This window comes from Oncorhynchus gorbuscha, unplaced genomic scaffold (genome assembly GCF_021184085.1).
Source record: "Oncorhynchus gorbuscha isolate QuinsamMale2020 ecotype Even-year unplaced genomic scaffold, OgorEven_v1.0 Un_scaffold_2537, whole genome shotgun sequence".
In the NCBI taxonomy this organism is placed as follows: Eukaryota; Metazoa; Chordata; class Actinopteri; order Salmoniformes; family Salmonidae; genus Oncorhynchus; species Oncorhynchus gorbuscha.
Window position 1 is genome coordinate 48,925 of NW_025747024.1, and position 14,042 is coordinate 62,966.

The 14,042-nt window shown below is 44.4% G+C and overlaps 1 protein-coding gene across 1 annotated transcript; it reads right to left on the reverse strand.

Moving 5' to 3' along the window:
• Window positions 1-626: 626 nt before the first annotated feature.
• LOC124026056 (phospholipid phosphatase-related protein type 5-like) lies at window positions 627-12,971 on the reverse strand. The gene is made up of 2 exons (XM_046339231.1): window positions 12,391-12,971; window positions 627-2,093 (listed from the first exon to the last, which is right to left on the reverse strand). Exons 1-2 carry the CDS (start codon window positions 12,592-12,594, stop codon window positions 1,866-1,868), a joined length of 432 nt encoding a protein of 143 aa, XP_046195187.1. The 5' UTR covers window positions 12,595-12,971; the 3' UTR covers window positions 627-1,865.
• Window positions 12,972-14,042: the final 1,071 nt, after the last annotated feature.

Consider the following 14,042-nt stretch of genomic DNA (forward strand, 5'->3'; position numbering starts at 1 on the left):
CTTCCTCTCTCCTCCTCTGCACCCCTCCCTTCCTCTCTCCTCCTCTGCACCCTTCCCTTCCCCATCTGCACCCCTCCCTTCCAGTCTCCTCCTCTGCACCCCTCCCTTCCTCTCTCCTCCTCTGCACCCTTCCCTTCCTCTGCACCCCTCCCTTCCTCTCTCCTCCTCTGCACCCCTCCCTTCCTTACCTTCCTCTTCTGCACCCCTCCCTTACCTTCTCCTCCCCATCGGCACCCCTCCTTCAGCCTGTCCTTCCCTGAAGCAGTCCACAGCGGCAACAGTGACTCTTTCTAGACACTTATGGTCCCCTGGAGCCCACCCTGCCGTCTGTCTGTCTGTCTGTCTGTCTGTCTGTCTGTCTGTCTGTCTGTCTGTCTGTCTGTCTGTCTGTCTGTCTGTCTGTCTGTCTGTCTGTCTGTCTGTCTGTCTGTCTGTCTGTCTGTCTGTCTGTGTGTGTGTGCTCATTTGCACTCCAGATGTCCTTCATTTGATCCTTCCTTCCATCTTACCTTCTGGCCCCAAAATTATAATTTCAGTATGTATCCCTATGATTAAAAAGGTAGTCAAATAATTCTTATAGCATTACTCTTATAGAATTTCCACATTGGTGAGGATATTGGACATTTTATTAAAATTTTATTGGATAACACCTTGTTTTTAACCAGGACAGAATAATTTATAACTTCCTTTTTCTGACATAATATAGGCACAGCAGATCCCCTTAATCTATTGGACACTTAAATGTGCATTTAGAGGTCATGTAATTCAATACTCATCTTTAAAACAAAAGCAATTTAGGTCAAAAGAACTCATATTACCAAAGGAAATAGAGGGACAAACAGTACAGATAGCAATAAAAACTGTACCATAGAGGCACAGAATATGTTAAGAGGAAAAACTAAAATAAATGGAGGAACTTATTCAAGAAAGATCAAGTGTAATATTTGACAAAAAATACAGTGAACTGGATGGAATATGGGGAAAAATGCGCCACATTTTTTCATCTCAACCTAATTTAATGAAACTTACAAATGACGGAGTCCCCCATGATTCATCAAACAATATTTTGGAAGAGGGAGCAAAGTTGTCATGCCTGCTCCCGCTCTCCCTCTCTGGCACTCAAGGGCGCCAGGTTGCGCACACCTTCATTACGCACACCTGTAACCATCATTACGCGCATCAGCGCTCATTGGACTCACCTGCACTCCTTCACTTTGTTGATTGCCTTCCCTATTTTTGTCTGCTCCACCATTTGTTCCCTGTGTCAGCATTATTGTCATTATGTGTTCATGTCCAGACGCTGTCCTGTTCCATGTCCGTTGATATTAAATGTTCACTCCCTGTACCTGCTTCTCGTCTCTACCAGCGTCGATCCTTACAAAAGTACTCGTTTCAGTCTCCTCCATCCAACTTCTTGATGCAATTAAAGCCTTTGTGTCCGGGAAAACTCCAGGGCTGGATGGCATAACAGTTGAGGTACACCAAACCTTTTTTGATGTACTCAGAGGACCGTTATTTGCATGTTTTAACCACTCCTATAAAAATGGTAGATTATCAGATACTCAACTTACTTAAACAGGATCCAAATGGTAAATATAAAATCCAGTAAAAAAATTGGAGGCCCCTAACACTTCAGTGTTGTGATGTAAAGATTCTAGAAAAATTCATAGTGCATAGAATTATGAAGTTGAGCCTCCCAGGTGGCGCAGTGGCCTAAGGCACTGCTAGCTGTGCCACCAGAGATTCTAGGTTTGAGCCCAGGCTCTGTCGCAGTCGGCCGCGAACGGGAGGCTCATGGGGCGGCACACAATTGGCACAGCGTCGTCTGGGTTGGGGAGGGTTTGTCCGGCAGGGATATCCTTGTCTCATTGCGCACTAGCGACTCCTGTGTCATGCCTGTTGCAGTGCACACTGACCAGGTCTCCAGGTGTACCGTGTTTCCTCCGACACATTGTTGCGGCTTCCAGGTTGGATGTGCATTGTGTCAAGAAGCAGTGTGGCTTGGTTGGGTTGTTTTTCGGAGGACACATGGCTCTCGACCTTCGCCTCTCCCGAGTCCGTACGGGAATTGCAGCGATGAGACAAGACAGTAACTACCAATTGGGGAGAAAAAAGGGGTAAAATAAATAAATAAAATAATGATGAAGTTGTTGGATGTTATTCTTATTATGAAGTTGTTGGTATTCATAACCGATTTTGAAAAGTATTGATAAAGTATGCCTGGAATATTTACATTTTGTTAAATCTCTTATACACTGGGTTCAAGTTATGTATAGTAAGTCTAGGTGTAAAATAGTAAATAATGGCTACTTTTCAGAAAGTATTAAACTGTCAAGAGTAAAACAAGGTTGTACACTATTGGCATATCTATTTATTATGGCCATAGAAATGTTATCTATTCAAATCTGATCCAACAATAATATCAAGGGCTTAGAAATCCAGGGTTTAAAAAGCCGCCCCCTGTACCCGGACTTTGAACTACTCCCCTCTGGGCGCAGGTATAGGGCACCCGTCAGCAGGAAAAACACAACTAGACAATAATTTGTGCCAGGTGTGATATCCCTCCTCAATAGCTTGGGCTAATGTTCCTATGGACTCAGTAAGGCCAGCAGGCCAGTGTTCCTATTGACTCAGTAAGGCCAGCAGGCTAGTGTTCCTATTGACTCAGTAAGGCCAGCAGGCCAGTGTTCCTATTGACTCAGTAAGGCCAGCAGGCCAGTGTTCCTATTGACTCAGTAAGGCCAGCAGGCCAGTGTTCCTATTGACTCAGTAAGGCCAGCAGGCCAGTGTTCCTATTGACTCAGTAAGGCCAGCAGGCTAGTGTTCCTATTGACTCAGTAAGGCCAGCAGGCCAGTGTTCCTATTGACTCAGTAAGGCCAGCAGGCTAGTCTTTTTCCCAAAAATGTTTTATTGGTATGTAACGGTTATGAAAGTTGTATTGTCAATTTTGTTTAGTATTTAAACACCACTTTAAACATGCACATGACATTGCAACAAATTTTCCCGATTTGGGCCAATAAAGTCAGTAAGTATTGTACGATGATGATTCATGTTCATTTAAATTCACTATTTGGATCCCTCCACATCCTCATAGATGATCTAGATCAGTGGTAACAAGTGTTTTCTGGGTCAAGATCACTTTCGCAGTCAAAAGGCAAGCTGAGATCTACTGCTCAGATTATTATTTTACATTAACCCACACAAACAGTTGTAGGAATGATGTTTGGGCAGTAGGCCTTAGACATATCACAGAATACTGGCTGTATGATTGGCCTGCCAATATTGTTAATCAGACCATATTATATTTCAAAACTCGAGCTTTGATAACAAAATAGATCCGTTGGTTTAGCACTTGTGAGGCACTGTGGAGCATGAATTGAAATAATTCGCTTTTTTTTATTTTACTGGACTGATGGTACCTGCATCTGACCGTCAACGAGGTCAAATCACAACGTGGGTGATCTTCAGGTCGAAAAGTTGGAGCTCTTGAAAGATGCCGAGTTTCTGACGTGGAATTCCGAGTTCGATGACCGTTCAAAACGATCCTTCCTTTCCTCCGGTGAGACTGACCAGAGAGAAGGGACACCGTCTTCCACCAAATGGCGAAACCCGAGTCGCACCGCATCTGCCTCATGCACAAATTCATGTTTTTCCTATGACCAGAGAAAGTTAAATATTCCTTAATATTAAAATCGTCACGACGAGCTGCTAATAATAAAATGCAGGGCTATCGATACTTGGCCACTCATTCATTGCAGCTGCAGCCCGAGCGGAAGTACGGAGAAGCACGTTTTGTAACAGTGTTGAATATAAACTTAAACATGAACTCACTCAAAAACTGCAGATCTTTGCTGTATTCGTTGACAGGTCTCTCTATGGTCATGGTTTTAAAGGTTATTAAATCTTACGTAGGTTAGTAGCCTTTAAACTTGACTGTGGCCAGGGTCATGGAAGCTCTGTAGCCACGGTGATTTGAGCTATCCGATTGGGCAGCGCAGTAGATGCACTTGATTTAGTCACAGATTTGCCGGTCCGCCGGGTAGGCGGAGTTTGTCTCATGGGAACATTTCGCTTTCCCGGTGCGCAGGGCTTTTGAAACAAGTGATGAATTGCAATATTTACCTGGAGCCAACTCTGCAAATAGCTGCTGTGTGATTTAAAAGTCATAGTCAGTCGATCAATATAGTAATTCTCTCAGCAAAAATGTGTATCTTTAATTTACTATCTGTAGAAACTATGAGATTAGAAAGGTTCAGAACTTTTGTGAAACAGCCTGTGGCAAATAAAACTATGGTTTTCCGAGATAGATGGAGGGATAGCTGAAGGATGGGACTAAAAACGAACAAAAGACAACTATTGTAAAATATACTGTGTCTGTAAAATGCATATACAGTGCCTTCCGAAAGTTCAGACCCCTTCACTTTTCCACATTTTGTTACATACCAGCTTTATTCTAAAATTGATCAAATTGCTTGATACCCCATTATCACAAAGCAAAAGCAGGTTTTTAGACATTTTTGTTAATGTATGATTATTATTATTATTTTTAAATCACACAAGTATTCAGACCCTTTACTCAGTACTTTGTTGAAACACCTTTGGCAGTGATTACAGCATCAAGTCTTCTATGGTATGACTCTACAAGCTTGGTACACCTGTATGTGGGGAGTTTCTCCCATTCTTCTCTGCAGATCCTCTCAAGCTCTGTCAGGTTGGATGGGGAGAGTTGCTGCACAGCTATTTTCAGGACTCTCCAGAGATGTTCGATCGGGTTCAAGTCCGGGGTCTAGCTGGGCCACTCAAGGACATTCAGAGACCACTCCTGCACTGTCTTGGCTGTGTGCTTAGGGTCGTTGTCCTGTTGGAAGGTGAACCTTCGCCCCAGTCTGAGATCCTATGTGCTCTGGAGTAGGTTTTCATCAAGGATCACTCTGTACTTTGCTCTGTTCCTCTTTGCCTCGATCCTGACTAGTCTCCCAGTCCCTGCAGTTGAAAAACATCCCCACAGCATGTTGCTGCAACCACCATGCTTCACCGTAGGGATGGTGCCAGGTTTCCTCCAGACGTGGCGCATGGCATTTAGGCCAAAGATTCTTGTTCCTTATGTTCTGAGAGTCTTTAAGTGCATGTTGGAAAACTCCAAGCGGGCTGTCATGTGTATTTTACTGAGGAGTGGCTTCCATCCCGGCCACTCTACCATAAAGGCCTAATTGGTGGAGTGCTGCAGAGATGGTTATCCTTCTGGAAGGTTCTCCCATCTCCACAGAGGGACTATAGAGCTCTGTCAGATTGACCATCAGGTTCTTGGTCACCTCCCTGACCAAGGTCCTTCTCCCCCGATTGCTCAGTTTGGCCAGGCGCCAACTCTAGGAAGAGATGGCGGTTCTAAATATCTTCCATGTAAGAATGATGGAGGCCACTGTGTTCTTGGGGACCTTCAATGCTGCAGACATTTTTTGGTATTCTTCCCCAGATCTGTGCTTCGACACAATCCTGTCTCGGCGCTCAACGGACAATACCTTCGACCTCAGGGCTTGGTTTTGGCTCTGACATGAACTGTCAACTGTGTGCCTTTCCAAATCATGCCCAATCAATTGAATTTACCACAGGTGGACTCCAATGAAGTTGTAGAAACATCTCAAGGATGATCAATGCAAACAGGATGCACCTGAGCTCTGAGCTCAATTTCAAGCTGTTTTTTGCTTTTAATACATTTGGAAAATGTTCTAAAAATCTAATTTGTCATTATGAGGTATTGTGTGTAGATTGCTGAGGATTTTTTTTATTGAATCCATTTTAGAATAAGGCTATAACAAAACACAATTTGGAAAAACACCAGTCTCAACGTCAACAGCGAAGAGGCGACTCCGGGATGCTGGCCTTCTAGGCAGAGCTCCTCTGTCCAGTGTCTGTGTTCTTTTGCCCATCTTAATCTTCTATTTTCATTGGCCAGTCTGAGATATGGCTTTTTCTTTGCAACTCTGCCTAGAAGGCCAGCAACATGGAGTCACCTCTTCATTGTTGACGTTAAGACTGGTGTTTTGCGGCTACTATTTAATGAAGCTGCCAGTTGAAGACTTGTGAGGTGTCTGTTTCTCAAACTAGACACTCTAATGTACTTGTCCTTTCGCTCAGTTATGCATTGGGGTCTCCCACTCCTCTTTCTATTCTGGTTAGAGCCAGTTTGCGCTGTTCTGTGAAGGGAGTAGTACACAGCATTGTACGAGATATTCAGTCTCTTGGCAATTTCTCACATGGAATAGCCTTCATTTCTCAGAACAAGAATAGACTGACGAGTTTCAGAAGAAAGTTATTTGTTTCTGGCCATTTTGAGCCTGTAATCAAACCCTCAAATGCTGATGCTTCAGATACTTAACTAGTCTAAAGAAGGCCAGTTGTATTGCTTCTTTAAACAGAACAACAGATTTCAGCTGTGCTAACATAATTGCAAAAGGGTTTTCTAATGAACAATTAGCCTTTTAAAATGATAAACTTGGATTAGCTACCACAACGTGCCATTGGAACACAGGAGTGATGGTTGCTGATAATGGGCCTCTGTACACCTATGTAGATTTTCCATAATACAATTATCCGTTTCCAGCTACAATAGACATTTACAACATTAACAATGTCTACACTGTATTTCTGATCAATCTGATGTTATTTTAATGGACAAAAAAATGTGATTTTCTTTCAAAAACAAGGACATTTCTAAGTGACCCAAAACTTTTTAACGGTAGTGTATATATTTACAAAAAATATATATGGGGGATTGGAAATTATGCAGACAATTCCATTGATGGAAGCCACAATCTGTCTGCAATATTAAAGCTGATCTAACCCCCCCCCCCAGCCTCTGAGCAGCAGGGAGACGCAGGAGAGAAAACATCTTCTCTGGGTTAAATTGCCATCATCTGCATGGTAATTAGAATGTAAGCTAACGAGCAAAGACTCTCGGTCAGCTCCGAGACGAAAGGTGGCGAGACATGAAGGGTGAGGAGGGGTGAGGAGAGATCTCACTTCGACTTGGCCTGATGGAACTGTACTGAACAAGCAGTTCTAGAGCTCACCCATAGAGCTAGCATCTAACCCCATTTCTAAAGGCTAACTGTTAAGAGACGCTAATCTTAGATGACATCTTACTTACACAATCACTTATTACTTTGATGTCACTAAAGTAAGAAATAAGAAATTACATGGTAATGGTAACTGGCAACTCTTATCCAGGTTTCCCCAACTGGCAAGCCTGTGCGAATTTGGCCAATTTTCTGAGTTAAAAAAAGTATGTTTATTTAAATTAAATGTGTATTATTTATAATTTTTGTTGTTGGACATATAATACTGTACAAACACTAGGAAATCAGCTCCAAGTGATTTTAATTTCAGAAATCTCTTCCAAGTATTCCCAAGCAGAGGCATGTGATCGTATACAAATGTAAGCAAGGTTTGAAATTATGTTTTAGTCAAATATTAATTCTGTTAGGGCTTCTTGCAGTTAATTTGCAAATGATTTATTATTATGTTCCGAACCCACGACCATCCACTCAAGAAAAAAAAACATTGCCCATGGCTGAATTTATTTGACGATCCCTGTTCTAGTCTATTTTAAACACAGACGGAGGAGTCAAAAAAACTCTTGTTTCTCTTCCATTAGGGCTACCTGTCATCCCCATTACCTTTTCCTGATATGAAGAGACTGGATGGGCAGACGTGCTATGGTATGAGCATATTTGCTAGCAAAACCAAGGACTGCTAGTGTGAATTCCTCAGGGTCCTGTTAGATTCAGCCTCTCCTCTCCTCAATGAGACACACATAATGGGCACTAACCAGATCGTTTCCATCTGTTCTGTCCTCTTAGAAAACTGTTGGAGTAGAAAAGGATGATTTGCCACGGTAGAGTGTTGGTTACCACAGCTTCAGTATTTCTCTCATAGACCTACAATACAGTAAATGCCAGAAAAGTATTCTCTGGTGAGCATGTTTGGTAGGCCAAGTGATAGTCCATTAAGACTGAAGTGAGAGGGCCGTCCAGAGGATCCATCCTCTTTATCTAGGCAGAGATTTTGATGGGTGGAACCAATAAAGGACTCTTGGGATGATGTGTCAGATCTCACTACATCTCTGCATGACAATGTAGACACACACATACACACACTCATCAACTGTCAGATAGAATCTACTATAAGACATGTTCTCTCAGGTCAGCCCGCTGCTCCGCACACGCCACTGGCTTCCAGTCGAAGCTCGCATCCCCTACAAGACCATGGTGCTCACCTACAGACTAGCAAGAGGAACTGCCCCTCCCTACCTTCAGGCTGTGCTCAAACCCTACAACCCAACAGAAGCACTTCTGCCACCTCAGGTTTCTTGGCCCTCCCGCCCCTACCGGGGAGCAGCTCCCGCTCAGCCCAGTCCAAGCTCTTCTCTGTCCTGGCACCCCAATGGTGGAACCAGCTTCCCCATGAAGCTAGGACAGCAGAGTCCCTGCCCATCTTTCGAAAACATTTGAAACCCTACCTCTTCAAACATTATCTTAAATAATCATCCCCCTCACCTCGACCCCGCCCCCCCCAATTAAAAAAAAAAAAATATATATATATATATAAATATATATATATCCAGCACTTGACGTCCCCCCTTCTAGCTCTGACTCTACTCATAGCTACGTTATTGAGAAGCCTCAGACCTACTTCTAAGATGTCCTTCAATGAACCAAACTCAAGTGTGTGTGCACGCGCTTGCTTGCATGAGTGTGACGATCTGCGTGTGGACCAGGGGCCACAGCAACTGCAAATGCAAACAGCCTTGGGGTAAAAGCCCACAGTATCCTACTGGATAGAATGTATTAATATATAAATAATTGCAGCTGTCTTTTTAAAGTTCACTTGTTTTTCTGTAATAATTCAGTTGGCGTGCACACACACACACACACACACACACACACACACACACACACACACACACACACACACACACACACACACACACACACACACACACACGTGTTTTTGAGATAACATTAAATCAAAAGCCAGCTTCAGAATGACGTCACTCCAGCTGAATGTAAACTCCATGGGGTCTGGCTCCCTGCAGGGATTCAGCTCTGCCTCCGTGTAAAGCAGAGTTTCCCAACCCTGGTCCTCCACTACCCCCAACAGTACACATTTCTATTGTAACCCTGGACAAGCACACCTGATTATACTTGTCAACTAAGCCCAAGATTTTGTCATCAAGCCCAAGATGAATTGAATGAGATGTGTTTGTCAAAGGGCAACAGCAAAAGGGTGTACTGTTGGAGTTGGAAAACACTGGTGTAGAGCATACTGTCATCCTGAGTGGCGCAGTGGTCTAAGGCACTGCACCTCAGTGCTAGAGGCGTCACTACAGACCCTGGTTCGGTCCCGGGCTGTATCACAACTGGCCGTGATCGGGAATCCCATAGGGCGGCGCACAATTGGCCCAGTGTCGTCCGGGTTAGGGCAAGGTTTGGCCAGTGTAGGCCGTCATTGTAAAATAAGAATTTGTTCTTAACTGACTTACCTAGTTTAATCAAAAAAATTAAAATGCCTCAGCGTGATAACACTGGTGTAGAGGATCCTGTCATTACCTCAGCGTGATAACACTGGTGTAGAGGATCCTGTCATTACCTCAGCGTGATAACACTGGTGTAGAGGATCCTGTCATTACCTCAGCGTGATAACACTAGTGTAGAGGATCCTGTCGTTACCTCAGCGTGATAACACTGGTGTAGAGGATCCTGTCATTACCTCAGCGTGATAACACTGGTGTAGAGGATCCTGTCATTACCTCAGCGTGATAACACTGGTGTAGAGGATCCTGTCGTTACCTCAGCGTGATAACACTGGTGTAGAGGATCCTGTCATTACCTCAGCGTGATAACACTGGTGTAGAGGATCCTGTCGTTATCTCAGCGTGATAACACTGGTGTAGAGGATCCTGTCGTTACCTCAGCGTGATAACACTGGTGTAGAGGATCCTGTCATTACCTCAGCGTGATAACACTGGTGTAGAGGATCCTGTCATTACCTCAGCATGATAACACTGGCGTAGAGGATCCTCAGCGTGCTAACACGGGTGTAGAGGATCCTGTCATTATCCCAGCGTGATAACACTGGTGTAGAGGATCCTGTCATTACCTCAGCGTGATAACACTGGTGTAGAGGATCCTGTCATTACCTCAGCGTGATAACACTGGTGTAGAGGATCCTGTCGTTACCTCAGCGTGATAACACTGGTGTAGAGGATCCTGTCGTTACCTCAGCGTGATAACACTGGTGTAGAGGATACTGTCATTACCTCAGCGTGATAACACTGGTGTAGAGGATCCTGTCGTTACCTCAGCGTGATAACACTGGTGTAGAGGATCCTGTCAGCGTGATAACACTGGTGTAGAGGATCCTGTCATTACCTCAGCGTGATAACACTGGTGTAGAGGATCCTGTCGTTACCTCAGCGTGATAACACTGGTGTAGAGGATCCTGTCGTTACCTCAGCGTGATAACACTGGTGTAGAGGATCCTGTCATTACCTCAGCGTGATAACACTGGTGTAGAGGATCCTGTCGTTACCTCAGCCTGATAACACTGGTGTAGAGGATCCTGTCATTACCTCAGCGTGATAACACTGGTGTAGAGGATCCTGTCATTACCTCAGCGTGATAACACTGGTGTAGAGGATCCTGTCATTACCTCAGCGTGATATCAACTGCTGCCCATTCATCATCCACCCTCACAAAAAAAAAGAAAACACATTTTTTTCAAGATCACTCACAACACCTTTCTAGTAGAGCCCACTGGATACTGACACTGCATCATCACAATGTCATTTCTACAAATACTAGGTCTAACCACTGGACTGGTGACCACCACAGACACTCGGGACAAAGTTCCAACACGGTGTAAAACAGCTCTGAGATCTGTGACGGTATCACTGTACTGTAAATGCTGCTGTCACAGCAGAGACCCACAGGGCCATCATACAGTAGTACTTCATACATTATGCAGCATTCTAAGAAAAGGGGTCAATCATCAACAAGCACCAACTGAAAAATCCCGGACGAGGCGTGAAAGTGGCCAAACAAAGTTCCCTCTTTGGTCTGTGTGGATACTGTTGGCCTCTAAGCAGGGGACTGGCTCCTAATGCAGAGAGCTGAGACGTCAAAGGATGACTGACTACTTTAATTAGGAAAGAGGGGACCCCTGCGAAGATGAGTGAGGAGGATAGTGCCAACTAATAGCCCTGGAGGACTGGCTCTGACCCAAATACACTGGCCAACAAGCAAAGGTAAAGGACTGACTGGTGCACTGTACTGTAGCTGTTGGGAAAAGGGATCAAATGCCTCTAGACTAGAGTCAACAACAAAATGACAGAGGTACTATAGGTGGGAGGTGTCATGAATATGCCTGCCCACTGGTTACGTGTTTGGCCCCTGTCAGTTAAGGTTAGGTCAGGTTTTGGCTGTGGTCTGATGCAGTGAAATGAGGCTTGACCCAGGTCAAATCTTGGTTAATGCACTTTAAAGCTGTTGTGGTCTTTTATTGTGTAGATTGAGGTGGTTTTCAGCTAAGGCCGCTATTGTCTGTTGTCTGAAACAAGGAAGCAGGTTTGGCCTGTGTTGTTCAGTGCCAGGTGCTCCATGTTTTACGCCCACTGAATCTCTCACACTGACAGCTCCACAACATTGGTACCGTTCCATCCACATTACCATCTCTTTTCTATCCACCATCTCTGTGGTTCTTTGTCTCTCTTTATTGTCTCTCATCTTCATTCAATTGGCCTTTCTGGCTTTTTCAAATGAAACCCACTGACCTTTATCACCCTCACAGCCTCTAAAACGTTGCTCTTTCCCATGTTCTGTTTTCTCACTCTCTCGCCAATCGTTTCTCCGACTCTGTTTGTTTCCATTACATCTTTACTCAATCTCCATTTACGTCTGTCCATACACAGCTACACAGCTTTCTCCACAAGCCTGAGCTCTCCTCCCCGGCTGACCATAATAATAATAATAATATATGCCATTTAGCAGACGCTTTTATCCAAAGCGACTTACAGTCATGTGTGCATACATTCTACGTATGGGTGGTCCCGGGGGATCGAACCCACTACCCTGGCGTTACAAGCGCCATGCTCTACCAACTGAGCTACAGAAGGACCACACACACACACACACCTTTCTGTGACAGGCTCTGAAATGGAGGGAGGGCGCTCCACGTGGCTCACCAATCTGTTCATCATGTCTGTCATAAAGCAGAGACGCATTGGAGATGCTTTGACTCACCAACATTCAGACAAACTATGAATGGTAATATACAGATCCAGCCAACCCCCCCCCACACACACACACACAGGATTAACCACATGGTCTTACCGTGAAGCAGGGGATGCCTGTAACCAGTGAGTAGACCAGCAGTGGGGGTATCTTGCTGGTGTCATCCGGGCCGGGGTAGGGCTTGGAGAACGTCTTGTCGTAGCAGAAGAAGCCCTGGATGTGCACGGGGAACGTGTCTGTGTACTCAAAGTAGTACGCCAGGAGAACCGTCCCTGCCATGATCACCAGCTGGAAATAGAACATGATCTCCGCGTTAGGCAAGAAGAGGAGGAGGAGGTGGCGGAGGAGAGGAAGGAGGGAGAGTCAAGTCCCGGTTCCCCTCATCCACAGAGAGAGGCATAGGAGTGATGGGAGCGAGAGAGAGGTCCGGTGAAGAGATCAATAGAGGGAGAGAGCACCTACTGTAAGCCTGACCAGTGCAGCGGGAGACAGAGGAGTGTGTGTGTGTGAGAGAGAGAGAGAGAGAGAGAGAGAGAGAGAGAGAGAGAGAGAGAGAGAGAGAGAGAGAGAGAGAGAGAGAGAGAGAGAGAGAGAGAGAGAGACAGAGAAGGGAGCAATTACAGGGGAGAGGAGGAAGATGGAATAAAGACAGGAAAAATAGAATTCTACTACAACATGAAGAGAGAAAACAAAGAATATCAGAGAGCGAAAGAGAGACTGGGAGTGAGGAGGGTGAAAACAGTGTGAGGTACAGGGAGAACTGCTTGCATTGGTATCGGTGCCGGCGCGCCTGAGTCTACTATGGAGGAGAGGTGGGTGTATTTTTGGATGCTGTGTGTGAAGAGTAGTGTGAATGTGATCATAAGCATCCTCCAAACCAGTTATATGAGCTGACATCCCCTGTGACTGATTGATGTCTGACTCCAGGGTTTTTCTTATATAGGCAGATCCATGGATATCAGAGATAATAATACACTACTGAGATATCAACTCAAATGCAAGTCGTCCTACAGTTTTAAAAAAATATATGAAAATGGTGTCTACATGTTATATTTTCCCCCATATTGAATAGACCAAAATATACTTTTCCATTACCTTTTGTATCTCATGGAATGTACACTGTATGGTGGAATGGAGCTGCATCTGACTTAACTCAAATACACAAAACAAATCCTAGCTGTATGGCCTCGTTTATCAGGGAAGTGAAGGGATAGTAATAGCCCCTTTCCTTCCACTTAGCTAGGGACATGGTGCTGGGTGAGGGGACATGTTTCAGCTTCACACTCCCTTAGGATATTATCTGTGCTCCATCGCCCTATGACCATAGACACTGCAACACACACACACACACACACACACACACACACACACACACACACACACACACACACACACACACACACACACACACACTTATATATTTTTGGATTTGTTCAGAATCCTCTTCACTCTCTCCACCCTCCCTTGAGAGAGAGACATGTTATGCCATGTGCGGTTGTCATGGTGAAGAATGTAACGGTAGAGATGAGTTCACAATATTGTGTCATTTCATTTCCTCTCAACAGGATTTATGATTGCATAAAGCGTGAAGGTATAGTATATTTAGGTTAGCGTGATCTTGTCCTCATTCAGAATGATTCAAGGGAGAACATTGTAAGAGTAATGAAGACCAGCAGCATCACTGAAATATACATAAGAACTAAACATAAACTCATATACTTTATAAATGCCGTTATATTAAATTATACTGT